Below are 16,689 nucleotides of genomic sequence, written 5' to 3' on the forward strand. Positions count from 1 at the left end.
GTCTAGCTGACTAGTCTGTAATTCCCCAGGTTGTCTTTATTTCCCTTTTTATAGATGGGCAGTATATTTGCCCTTTTTCCAGTCCTCTGGAATCAATCCTGACTTTTTGAAGATAATTACTAAGAGCTCCGATATCTCCTCAGTCAGCTCCTTGAGTATTCTAGGATGTATTTCATCAGGCCCTTGTGACTTGAAGACATCTAATTTGCTTAAGTAATTTTTAACTTGTTTCCCTATTTTAGGCTCTGATCCTACCACTAGCATTCATGAATTTAGATGTCCAATTGCTACTAAACTTTTTGGTGAAAACAAATTCATCTAGCATCTCTGCCACTTCCACATTTTCTGTTTCTTTCTCTCTCTCTCTCTCCTCCCTCTAACCCTACTGAGTAATGGGCCTTCCTGTCCTTGGTCTTCCTCTTGCTTTGAATGTATTTGTAGAGTTTTTCTTGTTACCCTTTTGTCTCTAGCTAGTTTAATCTCATTTTGTGCCTTGGCCTTTTTAATTTTGCCCCTGCATACTTGTGGTGGTTTATATTCATCCTTTGTAATTGGACCTAGTTTCTACTTTTTGGTGTTTGAGAATGGAGAAAGGCAATACGGAGTGCCAGGTTGCTTTAAAAAAATGTCATTTGGTCACAGCTTTGTCTGCAGCAAAAGCTTATGCCAGGGTTGGCACATCACTTCTGAAAGGTTGCCGAGTCTTCATATATTCACTCTAATTTAAGGTTTTGTGTGCCAGTAATACATTTTAGCGTTTTTAGAAGGTCTCTTTCAATAAGTCTAATATATAACTAAACTATTCTTGAATGTAAAGTAAATAAGTTGTTTTTTAAAAATGTTTAAGAAGCTTCATTTAAAATTAAATTAAAATGCAGAGCCCCCCGGACCGGTGGCCAGGACCCGGGCAGTGTGAGTGTTGCTGAAAATCAGCTCGCATGCCGCCTTTGGCACCTGTGCCATAGGTTGCCTACCCCTGGCTTATGCAATATCTTTTTTTGTATTCGAACATCATAATAGCTTGCCCTGTCAGTAGGCAAAAACTTGTTACTATAGGCTAGTGTCCTGATATTCAGAAGTGCTGAGCACTTGCAGCCACAGATTATTTCAACAGGACTTTCGGATGACCAGCACTTCTGAAAAGTAGGCCAAAGTCTCAGCTTACTCTTTTTTTTCCACTTAAACTTAGTGTAATGCTGGAAGTCAAGTTCCAGTAACACTCAACACTGAAGTTACTGTAAATAAAATTGCAACTAATATCTGAAAAGAGATACAATGGAATCTCTTTGGTATGTGTGTGCACACTAATTTGTAGGACTGACATATATTCACTTAAACACACCAAAACAAAACTGTTTTTTAAAAGCTTTTGTTGAGTCTGTAAAGAGCGACATAATTTCAGATCTTTTCAACAATGTGAATAAAGTTGAGGTTATTACATGTATAGAGGCACTAGCTCATGCTAATTCTATACCCACCACTAATTAACTACCTTCAGGAGCTGTGTATTGAGAAGAAAAAGTAACTTTAAATGGAGGACTTCAGAATTACTTTCGGTTTCTCTTGTATGCTGCAGTTATGCCTTTTGTATAATTGTGAGAAGATTTTTTCACATCTGATATATGAAAGCATGAAAAGCCCTTTTTAGCCAAAAGTCAGTACAACTTGAATAAGGAGAGTTGTCCTTTTTGAAAATGCTTGTCAGGAGTGATGGAGAAATCTATACATGTATGGGTAAGAGGGAAGGATTGAGTAGAGCTGTAGGTGACCAAAGGTAGATGGATGTAATAGTGTGCATGTGTGTGGGGATGAATGTAGTAAACAGCCATAAAATTCTCCAGGGTGTGAGAAGGTTAACTAACAATGGCCTTGAGCTCTGCACAGGAATAACTCCAGGCCCCAGTCCTGTGCTTGACTAATGGATACTGAGAAGCCAACATGTACATATAGCTGCTGAGTTAGACGTCCCCATATTGTTCGTGAGTCAGAATACCTCCCTACTAATTGTGTAGCCATGGCATTACTGTGACTTATGTAGTGCTCGCACTTACATGATTGAAGAGTAGGAAACTAAAATTCATTGTTCCTGCATAACTTGGACGAAAATTGATCATCTTCACATAAGGGTATCCTATGTTTAATTGGCATTGTACGTTCATAAAACTGAAGTAACGTGTCTGCTTTTCTTCATCCTTGATGGTGCAGCTGTCTAGCTACACAAACTAGAGAGCAGTGTGCCTTTGGAATCTCCATGTAGGAATGTAGAATTGTTCATTTTCACTGTTTCTCATTTAAATGACACTCTCTCTCCTTTTTCTAACTCTTCCACTTTTGAGTTTACCTGGGCAGTAAATAAACATGCAGAACTCTGCAAGAGCACACTGTAACCTAGACATGGCATGGAGTATGAAACATGTAACTGGGGAATGCTGACAGAAGGTACTGAGTAGCATGCAAATAAGACTACAAAGCTTTGGATGTTTAGCCAGACTTATGAGGATCATTACTAGTGACTCTTGCATGCCTGTAGACTCTTCAGTAGTCTTCCATTTGTCTGATCTAATACTTTAATCTGTTCCATCTAATGTCATTGGAATCAGGCCTACTTCCTTCCTGTGGCATCTTTCCCATCAGACTTGTCTTTCAAAAGATCTGCTACATCTAGTCACTCAGTGCTAATACTGGATTGTTTCTTACAGTGCATTGTTTAGTTCTAAAAGTAACAGCGGTTCTGCTGTGTAACCAATCTGTTTGTTTTTTCAACTGAAAATTTCCCCTACCCCTTTCTTGGAAATGATCCCCATTGTGGGGGGAAACAACCACTCACTCTACAGATCTTGGAACAAGCCAGAATGGGTTCTGTGGATTGGTTTGAGTATGTGACAAAGCTAAAAGACTAAAGTCTGAAATGATCCACAAAAAGCTGCATTCAAAACCCCCTTTTTTTTTTTTTGAGGACTGGGGTATACATGTATTTCATGCCCAATTCTGAACTTGTGCTAATGCAACAGTTTTGCAGGAAATGCCCTTTAGTCTGAAGCTTCAAATGTGGCAAGTTTGAGATGCTAGTGCTGAGCAATCTTGTTTGTAGCTCTACCTATTAGCTGCTGCTTCTTTAAAACATCTGGCAATGCCACTTCCAAAAAAGGACACGTACTCAGTATTCTATCACTCATGACTCTAATTGTCTAGGGGAGGAGGTATACTTCAAAAATCTTTCTTTAAGAATTGTGCAGCTTAGTTTAAAAACTCAATTCCTATCCAAGTTTAGGTTTAAAACAGCTAAAGAGGAAGTGTTTAGCTAGGCACTCCTAAATGCTGAGTGTTACTTGTTTGGCTGAATAAATTTACCTGATTTTTGTCTCAAAGTTTTGCATACGTGGAAAAACCATAGTGAATAATGCAATGAACTCAATCCAGTGACATCAGTAAACTGGTTTCTGAAGTGAACAAAGTGTGAAGTTGTACATCAAGTTTTCTTCAGGAGATGCCAATAACCAGTTTAGCACTTCCTATTCTGTGGTACTTGGTTCTTAAACATCTCTTCTTGTGAAGACCCTTGTCAGACTACTTACTGCAGGTGTTCCTCCTGCATCCATTTATATCATCTTTCATTACATATTAGGTGCCTAAACCTGGACATCAGTCAGCTGCAGAATTTTGCTCTACTTCTACTCTTCCAAAGGATCCTATACTAAGGAGGGAAAAACTGCAGGATTTGATGACTCAGATACAAGGGACTTACAACTTCATGCAGGTATGTCTCTAGTTTATCCTGCAATAACACCTACGGGCTTGGGTCCCCATTGTGCCAGTGGTAATATTGTGGCAAATTTGTAGTAACTTGCTTTGTTACTGGAGTGGAGCTAGCTGCTATTGACTAAATTAATGAAAGTTTTTAGCAGAATATAGAATATTTATTTAAATTCTGTGATCTTTTTTGATCTGAACAATCCTAATTTTTTCCTATTTCATGAACTTGGTAATCTTTCTAAGGAGTCCATTCTGGATGTTGATAAAGCTTCACCAAGTGCTATTTGTTCATCCCAGCCACCTTCAGTAACTCCAGCAGGTAGCCCTGTAGGTACGTAAACTCTTAAATAGAATCCAAGTTCTTGAAATTGAATGGAGCAATGTTTTACTTGCACTGTGCATCACCAATAGCCATAATGGAGAAAAAATTCTGTCTAGAATCTGACCATCTCCTTCGCAATGTCTAACTCTAATGGCTAACATTTCATTAAATGGCCAGCAGAATAATTTAATGCATATTTAAGTGTTGCTGTAAGCTGCAGGGTTGTGGAACAGTTATCTTGCAACCTGACACTTATACATGGTCAAGTTCTTATAGCTCAGTACTGTAACCTGTCACCTAGGATTCAGTCCTTCAGGTTGTACTTGTGTATCTATCTATGACACAGAATGTTTTATAATAGAACTCTAACAACCTATGGAATTCTTACACATTGCCTCTGGTGCAGCAGTTAATACTGAACTGTCTCTTGTTATGCTGGTACTATTAAGGTTTGAATGGTAACAGGACTGTTTTTTAAAACGTATGAAGAAATTGTGTATTACAAAACGAAGTCAGTCGTAATGGGTTTTGGAGAATGAAAGACTCTAAATGTTCGTTCTTTTACCTCTGAAACTTTGAGTAAATTTGTCTTGAATCATTCAAGTAATCTTACTGAAATAGCTGTTCCATACGTAAGTCTTTCTGTTGTTGGAGATTGCTTTGACTTTTTTAACTTCAAGATGAAACTACACGTCCTAAATGTGAGTGACTTAATTTAGGTTTTAATTTACTCAGCTTTCTGGTGTGCTTACTTTGTGATGTATAGTAAGGGCAATGTAGCTGCCCAAATTCAAGATTTAAAAAAAAAAATCAGGTCTTCGAATTATGCTGAGACGCTGTAGCTAAATTTAAGGCAAATATGTTGCTTGACTAAACCCTTACTCTTATTTTTACAAAGCTTCTAAAGAACTGAAACTGCCAAGTCAAAATGACTTTCTTCAACAGCCACCGCAGGTAAACTTAAAATAAGGGTACTGCTCTGTAGAATTAGACAATTGTGATTTTTTAATAAGATTTTATGTATTGTGCTTTCAGAAATAACTCAGGAATTGTATTGGAAAATTATTCCAAAATATTGCTGTCACGAGACAGACTAAATAAAATTTGGTCTATCAAATTAAAACAGTATATAACTTTAAAATCAAGCTGTGGTTTTTATAATCTCTTCAAAGCTAACTCCCACCAAGTATACAGCTCGTATACCCCAGGCTATATGTCAAAAAAGCATTGACTTTTAGTGTCTGGCAGTTATGAATTCAAGTTCCCAGGCTCATCTTCTGAAGATGGTGTTGTGTAGGTTTGCTTTGAGGATGAGGACTGATAGATAGGTCAGATATGGAGGGATCACTTTGAAAAGTTTTGGCTCACATGCGATAGGGTGTCTTGACTTGTCTTGTCATTTTTCTGAGTGAGTTCATTTGAGTGTAGATATTTGTCTGGTTTTGCCCACACAGTTGGGGCATTTGATGGACTGGATGCGGTATGTCCCATGTTCTGAATAGGCACATGTAGGATCTGCACTAATCTAGGTAATATGCAAAAATCAAGAGAATTGTTTGCATTACCTACCAGGAGATGCAGTTGACCTTGATTTGTCAGTGTGCCTATTGCAATATTATCTGAAGAGTAATCAAGCATCATCCTCCAATAATGGTATAAGGAAGAAATTTTCATTTCAGACCACCAGCACTTGAGTTTTAAATAAAACTGTTCAAGTGGCTCAGCTAATATATTAAAAGCAAATATAAGAGCAACTTGAAGAAAAATTAGGATGAATTTTCAAAAATACTGGATGGCAAATGTCGTCTTTAGAGCAATATCTAAATGTCAGGAACAGTATATAATAGCCTATAGGCAGACATAACTGTTAGCGAAATTCCAAACATTGGCATGAAACCGCGAATTTATAAACTAAACCATGCACTTTAACTAACCTGTGCCAGAAGGCTTTTCAGAACTACTAGGTTTGAGCGCTGTTATTCCAATTAACTTTATCTGAAGTACTTTCTCTTCCTGCCAGGCTGCTGCTTCTCCCATGACCCTGCATGGCTCAAATACTTCCTTAGCATCTGCTGATCACGCTCTTTCTGGTTCCGAAACAGATGATCTTATGACACCACAGACACCACAGGTAAGATTTCAAGACAGCATTGACACTTCCCTCTGGAGTTTCGTTGGTCTTCATTGTGTTCCATGTGATAATTACGTTCTTGCAGAAACTATTTGGTGGGGCCTTCTTTAAAGACATGCACTCATTCAACTGTTTAGAGGTACTGCTGTTGAGTAACAAGACTGTTTGTTTTCTCTCCCTGTGTATTGTCTTGATTCCAGGAACCAAACAAGTCTCCCACACAGAAAAGCAAAATTTCTAAGCCATTACACCAACTTCTGTTTTAAGGGAGTTTAGAATAGCACTAGCAAATACCTACATAGTATTGTGCAAATGTGTTTGGGTTGTAAAGTACTAACAGCATAAAAGAAAATTGGGAGGTGGGGTGTATGTCAATTTTTTTACCGCTTACAAGAATTATGTCCTTTGTAGTGACTTGAAAATACTGTCTTCAAGCCTGTAACTCTGTTCAGTGTGATACAAATATTTTGATTAAAAAGTAACCTATGAGGAAATGATAGAATAGGACAGTCTTGCTTTTTGAGGGGAAATTATCAATTTTTCTGGATAACTGGCTAAAGCAAACTGAGAAGGCCATGCTACACGTAGTTTTGTAAGAGATGTAGATCAAAGTAAACACAGTAGATCCAAAGTGAATGCATCAACACACTATCTTCTATTACTATAAAACTTTTTTCAAATTATAAATTTCCCTATTTCTGCAACATTCTACTGGTAATTAAGTTACATCTGGTTAAGGCTTTTGTCCTTTCAGACATCAGAACCACTTTCTCAAGAGACTGAGAATTATACTTCATCTCCGCCACCTTATCAGACGAGCCCCTGCATATCTGAGCCAGTAATATCCAAAAAGATTGAAATTGCCCAGGTGAGTAACTGCTTTTCACATATGGTTAAATCTCTGCTCATAAACTTAACTTGAACAATTCAGTCAAATTTAACAATGTAAATCTAAGTGACTAGATGCTTCAGATCTAAATTAGGTTTTCCGTTTTACTTAGTATGCTAAATACTTGATCTCAATAGTGCATCTCAGAAAGCTGGAAGCCTTCCTTTTTGTTCACCCTCTGCTTAGGGTGAATGTTAAATCAGTTTTTCTCATCTGCAGTGCTCTGATATGCTGCCAAAGCATTTTGCACTGATTGCAGCACACTTTATTTTAGCATTGGAAGGGACAAGTGTGGAGGCTTAAACAGCATTTAATGTACTTGCACATAGGCATTGACTTGGTACTGCGTTGACCAAGCAAACTGTTTCAGCATTACAGTGCTGATCACTTTGGTAATTAAACATTGAACCTTTCTGGTAAGAAAGAGGTCACCATACTACTTTCTCTGGGATCAAGGAACTACCTTCTACCTCAATATAACACCACCAGATATAACACCAATTTGGTTATAACATGGTAAAGCAGTGCTCCGGGGGGGGTGGGGCTGCACACTCTGGTGGATCAAAGCAAGTTCAATATAACAGTTTCACCTATAATGTGGTAAGATATTTTGGCTCCCAAGGACAGTGTTATATCGAGGTAGAGGTGTACTTCAAAATATCTTTCAGTTGTGGAAAAAGCTGTTTATGTCCATGTTGTAGTTCCTTTTGTAGGAAGTTATGATGGTTGGTATGTTTAGTACTCCATGGACATTCTTACACTTAATCAATAGACTGCAGTAGAAGTACTGATTGCTGAGGATGTACAGCAAGATTTGAAATTGTAAGCAGAAGCTATTCTGTTTTGCTATGTCCAAATGTCAACCTGCAGAAACTGCTGACTTCCTACAGTTTGTTCTAATGCCTAGACTAACTACTTGTGTTATTGCCTGATAACTATCAAGTGACCTCACCATGTATTTTTGTTCCTTCCTCAGGCAACTATTCCCCTGCCAAGAGAGCCACAGTCACCACTGCCTACTTCAAGCACCTCTATGTCACAGGGGCAAACCTTTCAATCTCCTCCAGCGAGCAGCAGTTCTGTTACCATAAATGCAGCTCCCTTTCAGGCTATGCAGACTGTAAGTATATCCTCTTGTAGCGGATAAACAGAAAAGCACTCATGACATGAATGCTTTAATTACTTCAGCATTAAAACTATTAAATGCACTGTCCAGGTTTCAGTGCAAAACTTGATAGCACATACTATAACTGAGGACCTCTCAATGTCAAAGTCTAATCATAAATTTTGGTTGCTCCTGCCTTTCCTTCTGTGCTTCATTAGTAGGATATTTCTATGAGCTGAGAAACTCTTCTGCAGCCATTGTGTAGGTCAAAATCAAGCACTACACATTGTTAATGGTCAAACTTTATTTATAATAGGCCAGCAGTTGCAGGTTGAATTGCTAATATGCTTATTTTCTAATCTACTGTTAATGAAATCTTAATTTCTGTTAGTCAGGACCCCTTGTTTGTAAACCTTTTTACAGTTGAGACATGCTAGACGCGTGTCTGAGCCAATTAACTTCTGAAAGTATGAGTGGGGGTTGCTGCATAGCAAAATAAGGCATTGCTTTCAAATCATGGGGCTGGCATGTTCTCTGCTAAAGTTAAAACCTTAAATTTTTGACCAGCCCACATGGTAGTGGTTTTATAGTTCACTGAGCTAGGTCTAACCATGCCTAAAGATTAAAGATTTGGCCCTGTTTTCAGATGACCAAGTTTAGTCTGTGTGTTGCTGGGAAAGACATGCAACTAAATCATATGAGGGGAAGGAAAACTGGAGACACCTGTTTGAAAGGCATGCTTCTTCAAATGATCACGTGGATTCCTCCATGTTCCTGAGAGAACATGTTCTCTTGGCCAGCAGTGTTAGCTGAAGTTATGTCCTTGTGACACTCCATCCAAGGGCATAAAGGGTGGAACAAACCCAACCATTCCTCAATTCCTTCTTGCCAGCTATGGCAGTGGTATAGAACTCCTACCATTTTGTCATTCTGCATCATGCTGGTGGTGGTATGTTTTTTTTTTTTGCCAGTTGGCAGGAGACTGTCATACTTTTAGTCTAGATGCTCCCTACCCTACAGAGGCTCTGTCAGACAAAATCCTTGAATCAAAATTTGCCCCCTGTCTGAAGTTGATACTGCTTAATAAGGTGCCTATTTTGCCTAGAAGATGAATGTATTCCCTGAGTGACTTTTTCCATGTATCGTGCCTTCTCTAAACAGTCAGTGCTGGAGAAGCTTGCCTAAAATTGTTGCTGCTGGAGCACTCTATGCAAGCCACCTCAAATATCAAAAGGCAGGATGTAGCTAGATATAATTCCGTCTCTTCATCCCCCATTGAGATACGATAGGGAATAATCTCCTACCACATGCTTCCTGCTCCCTCCTCCCTTTGGGTAGCAGAGTGGAAATTGACTAGACATTCAGGAGAGGACTCAGTCAGCAGGAAACTACCTTGGGCTAACAGGAAAAAAAACTCTTCTACTACCCCTTATGTGCCCTATCCTAATACATATATTTCTATTAGCCCTGGATGCTCTGGCGTGTACAGTCATATTCATTCAACCCTACATTTTCTGCCACTTCCAGGATTAGATCCCCCTGCTGAAAGAGGCAGTATAGCTCAACCCAGTCAGGTCAGCTAGTACCAGCTCAGATTCTGGAAAGGCAATGAAGATCCTCCTAGCTTCTTTTCTCTCAATTTCCAGGGAGGTCCAAACTACAATTGAGAATCTTTTCTTTGAGGGTAAATGATCTTTTTAATTCTAAAATGAATGAGGTCCTCCATTCCCTAAAGGACTCCAGGGTGACTCTGCATTTTTTTTTTTTTTTTTTTGGAACTGTGCATTCCAACCCCAAGAAGGAAATAAGACCAGTCTTCCTTCAGGTAGCATCCCCTTGCCCATTACTATTATCAGCCTCAGGACTTTAAGGTTCTCATGCTTCTCTCAGTGGCTCTAAACACTTTGTGCAGCCTGAATTCTGGTGCCCAAGATAATGACTCATCCATGAGATGGCCTTAGATTTCACATTGCCTTATCCTCATGAGCTTGTGGTTGGTTTCTGGTGGCTGGGAATCTCTGCCATCCCAACAACTTGTGGAAATAGAAGTAATCTATAAAATAAAAAATAGCCTTGCTCTTTTCTCCTGGATTATTATTATACCTTATTTGCAAATGATAGTTAATTATTTCTAATAGTCTGTCCCAGCCCCAAAGAAGTTCAAATTGCATAATCTCAATATAGTGACAGAACTTCATATAGGTGGCAGAGTGGTTTGCTTTCTCACACAGATAGCATGAATTGTTAAAGGCAAGCAGGCAGTCTCCCCACATTTCATAGTATATCTGTCACTGTACCATAGGATAGATGGCTACCTTAGTATGTGATTTGCAGTTAAAGGTAGGAGCTGAAGTGCTTGCCTGGTTGGGTACAACTTTGAATTTCTTGTCTCTCACTGAAGGGAACAAAGGTGGTTGTAGTGCCCAGCCACTTTACAAGACACTAGTAATGGTTCCACTACTAGTATTGCTAAAGGCCAAACAAATCTTCCGTTTAAGATTCTGAACTTGTCCATGCATCATTCTTAAAACACTCCCAAAAGCATTTTTAGGACTGACACTAAGCATCAAACAGCTTGTGTTGTGGCAGCTATCCTTCAGAAAAGGACAGCCTCAGAACTGCCCCTGCTTGGTTAGTATGTGTAGTAAAAACGAAAGCAGAAAAGCCGTGTGCATGTGGTTAGCTGCCAAGAACTTGTTTCCCAACTGAAAATTCTCTAACCTAGCTGGTGATGGGAATCCCAGTAGCGAGACGACTGTTCACTGAGATTGTATTACATCTCTGGACTGGGGTTTAGGTTTCAGTGAGTTTTTGGTAAAAGCAGGCTATTGCCAGCAATAACTCAACATTAGAGTAAAACTTTAAAAGTTAATTGTCTGGTGTTTGGAAAAAGGTGAGGGGTCAGGGGCTTGGGTAGGGCACTGGACTAGGGCTTGGAGATATGAGCTGAAGTCAAGGCTCTGACAGACTGTGACCTGGTGGTGGAGGGCTAGTCACTGTGCCTCCAGTCCCTGTATCTAAACTAGGGTTAACTCCCACATTTAGTCTTAATAGACTAGATATTCTTCAGGCCATGAACTCTAACCTGCTATGAGACATGTAGAGGGTGTAGCACAATTAGGCCCTGAACTGAGTCTTTAGGTGCTACTGTTTGTTGTATAAATAGTGAAGTATTAATCAACAGTTAAGCTTTTGATTAAATAAAACATACTTCTTCCAGGTATTTAAGGTGAATGCACCCCTGCCTCCACGTAAAGAGCAGGAAATAAAAGATGACTCCTCATACTCTGCAGGATATAACCAGAGTTTTTCTACAGCAAGTACACAAACTCCTCCTCAATGCCAGTTGCAGTCCACTCATGTTGCAGAGCAAAACTCTCTTTCACAAGAAACTTTGCCAACAGGTGAGGAAAATTCTTTGTACATGGCTGTATCTTTTAAGTGACGCTCTAGACTGACGTGACTATGAAACTGACACTTCAATCCGTTAATCTGCTCTTGAACTTCTGCTTTTAATCCAGTAATCCCCTGCAGGTGCAATACAGATAAAATGGAGTTCAGTTTATTCAGTTAAGTCTGTGCAGTTGGAAGTGTAGTTACATAGGTATTGCTGCTGTTAATAACCAGTCCAGATTGCTCTCACTGTGTGTGTGAAGAGTACCCAGCTTGACTTTCAGTCCTAACTGGAGTTTGCAGGGATAGCAGTCTGAAACTAGTTACTTGTAAACAAAGTAAATTTGCCCAAATCAAATGAGAGCAAATGATCATTTTGACAGTCACTACTTGGAGTAGAATTGTAATTCAAGGTGACCTGTTTACTGAGTGTTTTTGCTGAAGTGTACTATTTTGAAACCTGAATTTTAAATTACTAACCTGGTGAAAAGGGATGTTCTAAACAGTGCATATGCATGCACTGGTTGCAGATGTAATTTGATCTTGGTATGATTGTGCGTAATTCCCAATAAGCAGATTTAGTCACCAAGGAATGGTATTTATTTGCAAAGATTTAATTTTGTGTGATAGTGGTGAACTGTTTCACTTAGGACTAGTCTGTCTGGAATCTCTAGTATTAGACAAACCACTGAGCTATCCCTCCCCTCCTAAGTATTAGACAGTAACCTTTTTATAAGTTGTCTGTTGCAGTATTTTTCTAACTTTGAAATGTCTTGAACTACTTTTGTGCAGGAATAAGTACTGTACAGATGGTACATTGGTATTATTAAAGGTAGCAAATTAGTGTTACATGATTTCCATCTATCCTCAGAATTTGCTTTTATCTCTAAGATAGAGGCCTCTGTCTTCAGGATTAAACTTGTATTTTCAATTTTCTTGTTTTGGGGGGAAATTTTTTTACTTTTGTAGCATGCTTGTTTTGGGAACTCTTCTACATAACTTGTATTAGCTGGAAAGGTCCTGGGAAGAGAGGTAGTGGCAGCAAGTGAGGGGAGAACTATCTTGCACTGAGGACCAAATACTGAATGTATGTCCTAATGATATTGGAGGTAAACAGGAAAGCCTTCTAAGAACTCTTAACTTAAATGTTTCTACCTTTGCCACCATTTTCATGGATAAACAAAATACTTGATACACAATGTAAAAACTGTTTGTTACTGAAAAGCTCCCCCCATAAATAAGGTTTTGTGTCTGATAGAGAAATACCAAGATTCTCTGTATTGTCTTTAAGGAATGATTAAGAGGGAGGTTCTTAAGCCATGGTAGGATGTTCTTGCAAGTCCCAGTCCAGACTGAGGCAAATCTGAGCTGGAAGATTTTTAAGTTTCAAATGTAAACAGAAGCAAAGTTCAAAGGCAAATCAGGAGTCTGTTGCATATGAAATTGATACTGCTGACTTGTCAGTTTTATAAATAAGTCATTCAAACTCTCTGCACTCAGATAAGTATTTGCAATTGCCTTTGACCTCTGAGATACTATGTGCAGTGAAGGACAGAGCTTTGTTCTTAAACCCGTCTGAAACATGGATTGCACAAACTGTCAGTCTTTCCTCTTTTGACAAGTAGAAATCTTGACACGTCTTGGTTTTTATACAAAAAACAAAAAGGGCATCTCTGAAGACACTCCTGCTATATATCACAAAAAGTAAGATTAAAGAACATAAAACTCCCTCCCCCATAAATCTGATTTCCTTTAGAAGCCCACATCCACCGTAGCCTGCACAGATCCAAGAAAACTTCATTCTGGAGTTGAGAACATTCTATCACTAGCTCCCCATAAATCTAAGGGAATCAAGTGCTCTTGGTGGTTGTAAGTGGCAGGATAACATGAGACAAAGTAGTCTCACATAGCAATGTCCCCAGCTATTTAGGGCATGACAAGTCAAACTACCAAAACGTCAAGCCAGAAACCAGTAGGAAAGTAGTGCAGATCATGAGACATTGGTGTCATGTGCTGCAACCGAGACACTATTTAACAGGTTAGCCACCACTTGCTTCACCAGCTTAAGTTTCCAGATTGATCCATAGGGTAGCCTTACGCAGAGCACCTTCAAATAATGCAGTGTTGAGGTGACAGACATGGACCACTGTAGCAAGGGCTGGATCTTAAGTCAATCTTGTGGCCAGGCACAATGATGGGCATTGCTGGGCACTGCAATGTTGGCTGGGGTGGTTGGATTCCCTAGCTGCAAAGATTAGTAACACCTGCTGGGAACACAACCTTGATTAGAGGAGATTGGGCTCATCATATCTGGTTGTCTGCTAATCTTAGCAGCATCACCTCATTCTGACCTGGACTGAGCATCAGCCAACTAGCTTTAATTTATCGCCAAAAATATTGATGATGTACTGTGGCTGCCAGATTCTGTATGCCAAGTTTACTATTTTAGTTATCCTATGACTTAACAGGAGGACAGTGCTAGCTTAAAACAATGAATAAACTCTTAAATGTCTATATATAGACTCAATTTTTCATGGCTTGTCACAGGAGAAATGTGTAGCAAGACACTGTCAACAGATCTCGCTTGAATCTGTCCAGAATGGGTTCAACTTCTGGGAAGTAAGGGGCTTGAATAGCGGTACTTGTCTGTAACAATTTTATGCCTTGTGCATCAGTTCTGTTCAATGGTGAAAGGTATGGTTCAAAAAACTTTTTGTGTGGGACTAATGGGAGAAACATTTCTTATAATGCAGGAAATAAATGCAGTAAAACACACTGGATTTAGAGCTTTCATCCAACATTGATTTCAATGCTGAAATAACTTAAGAGGTATAGTAATTCACTGTCTAATTTCTTTTGTTTTTTCCCCTTTCTTAAACAGTTAATTACCAACCTGATGGAGCTGTTCCTGTAAGCAATGGTAGCCTTGCCTTTTATCCAGCACAGACTGTTTTCACCAGACCCACTCAGCCTTATCTCAATAGTCGTGGATCTGTTAGAGGATCTGCCAGAGGTGGGAGATCACTGACCAATTCATATCGTTCCCCTGGTGGATACAAAGGTATACTTCCACTTGCTTCACCACCTCCCTGTGAAGTGATCAATTATAGCCGTACTAGGGGATATAAGATACTTCTGCGCATTAATCCTAAAAGCTAATAGCATTGAAATTAGGAAAGTAACATACCGTATATGAAACATTAGTGTTTTATAGTAATTGGCAGAGGAGTATTAAAGACCCCGGAGGGGTAAGAGGGGCTCAACTGCTGTGCTTCAGCAGGCATGAGCTCACGCCTCAACTTTCCTCTGGACTAGTAGTAAACAAGATCACTGGAGTACTTTGAAGAGAGGGATAGGGGGAGCTGGAAGGAGAGGTGCTTGGGGTCCAGTTCTGGCCTATAGGTCACATATTTGACAATTTTGCTATGGAGTATGGTCCTACAGTTTGTGATTACATGGACTTTGACAGATTAAACAAAGTATAAATGGGTTACACTTTATCAATTTGAGGGTCTAAATCCTCATTTTCTATGAAGGAACCTTGTTAGTTGCTGGTACTGCTTTGGTTTTGCTGGTACTAGTAGCTTTCTACGCTCATATGAGAGTAGTTTACTTTATAACTACAACTAGCCTTGTGTTGTAGCAGTACCTAAAAGGCGTAAACTTGTCACCAGCTTATGATTACAGTAGTTCTTCTTTTTGGCGAAGTACAGCATCTGGGCTTAAATCTACCATGTCTGAAGGGCATTGCTTTAAAATCCTGCATCTTATGCAAGTCCAACATTACATTATTAATGTAATTGAGACTCTTGCAGACTAGATTGACCATGTTCGAAATAAATGAGTTCTAATAAAATGCTGTTATGAGTTGTAATTTTGACATCAGTGATTATGCCATGTGTTTGAACTCGACACAGCTGCTCTGAAATATGGAATAAATTGTGCATGCACACATTTTGTAAACTGTTTTTAAAAAATTGATGCGACAGTCCCTCAAGGAAAATTCTTATTTGAATGTTAGTAACATAAACTGACTCTGGCATTTTAATTTTATATTTTGAGCAGGTTTTGATGCTTATAGAGGATCCCCGTCAATACCTAATGGCAACTACAGTCAGCTGCAGTTCGCTGGTAGAGATTATCCTGGAATTCCATATTCTCAAAGGGTAAGGATTTACTTTTTCTTTCTGTAGCTTTCATGTGTCCCTACATTTTGCAGGAAGTTAACGAGGTTTGGCTACAAACTAGAAAGTGAGTTCAAATTTCATAATACAGATTTTTTTGGTACAATACACAATGCTATTTTTAAATTTACTATTGTTTCAGATACTGTTCTGCTAAGTGCTTTTGTACAATAATCTGATCTCTACCTACTAACCTTGGCTGACAACTAGGTTTAGACCTGAGACTTGCCATCCTGACAAAGTGCAAACAGGATGTTGAACTGGAGGAATTCTTTCAGAACCCCTTGTTTGATTTTTAGACTGAGGATAATATAGAGCAAGTTTCAGCAACCTTTCAGAAGTGGTGTGCCAAGTCTTCATTTATTCACTCTAATTTAAGGTTTCGTGTGCCGGTAATACATTTTAACATTTTTATAAGGTCTCTTTCTGTAAGTCCATAATATATAACTAAACTATTCTTGTATGTAAAGTAAATAAGTTTTTTTTAAAATGTTTAAGAAGCTTCATTTAAAACTAAATTAAAATGCAGAGCCCCCCGGAATGGTGGCCAGGACCCAGGCAGTGTGAGTGCTGCTGAAAATCAGCTTGTGTGCTGCCTTCGGAACTCGTGCCATAGGTTGCCTACCCCTGGTATAAAGTGACTGATCTGAGTTCTCTCCTAGCAGGTTAGATGCTGTTGGCATCAGAAAACTAACAAATATATTAGGCAATTTGCCTGCACATCCTTCAGGGAAAAACAAAATTGCTTATTTCCATTTTTCAGAAGGCTACATTAGACAGACAACTATTATGCTCATCTACCACAGGTTTCTATTCTCATTCTATGCTCTATATGGGGCACAGGAAAACAATACAGTTTGGATTGTAAGACCCTTCATGTCATCTTAATTCCAGTTTGAATGGAATGGTATT

At 39.0% G+C, this 16,689-nt stretch overlaps 1 protein-coding gene across 7 annotated transcripts in view; it reads left to right on the forward strand.

The window, feature by feature from the left end:
- Positions 1-16,689, forward strand: part of CAPRIN2 (caprin family member 2) — a 59,840-nt gene that overhangs the window by 38,371 nt on the left and 4,780 nt on the right. For 4 of the 7 annotated variants that reach the window (XM_050917991.1, XM_050918006.1, XM_050917996.1 and 1 more), the window contains 9 exons: positions 3,626-3,757; positions 3,997-4,084; positions 4,974-5,029; positions 6,096-6,206; positions 6,961-7,074; positions 8,072-8,215; positions 11,421-11,604; positions 14,475-14,654; positions 15,659-15,759. In XM_050917991.1, the coding sequence (XP_050773948.1) occupies positions 3,626-3,757; positions 3,997-4,084; positions 4,974-5,029; positions 6,096-6,206; positions 6,961-7,074; positions 8,072-8,215; positions 11,421-11,604; positions 14,475-14,654; positions 15,659-15,759 (1,110 nt within the window). The remainder of the gene's footprint in view (positions 1-3,625; positions 3,758-3,996; positions 4,085-4,973; positions 5,030-6,095; positions 6,207-6,960; positions 7,075-8,071; positions 8,216-11,420; positions 11,605-14,474; positions 14,655-15,658; positions 15,760-16,689) is intronic. The other 3 variants (XM_050918000.1, XM_050918010.1, XM_050918018.1) reach the window with 2 other exon arrangements.

The sequence above is a fragment of the Gopherus flavomarginatus genome, chromosome 1, assembly GCF_025201925.1.
Source record: "Gopherus flavomarginatus isolate rGopFla2 chromosome 1, rGopFla2.mat.asm, whole genome shotgun sequence".
Taxonomy (NCBI): domain Eukaryota; kingdom Metazoa; phylum Chordata; order Testudines; family Testudinidae; genus Gopherus; species Gopherus flavomarginatus.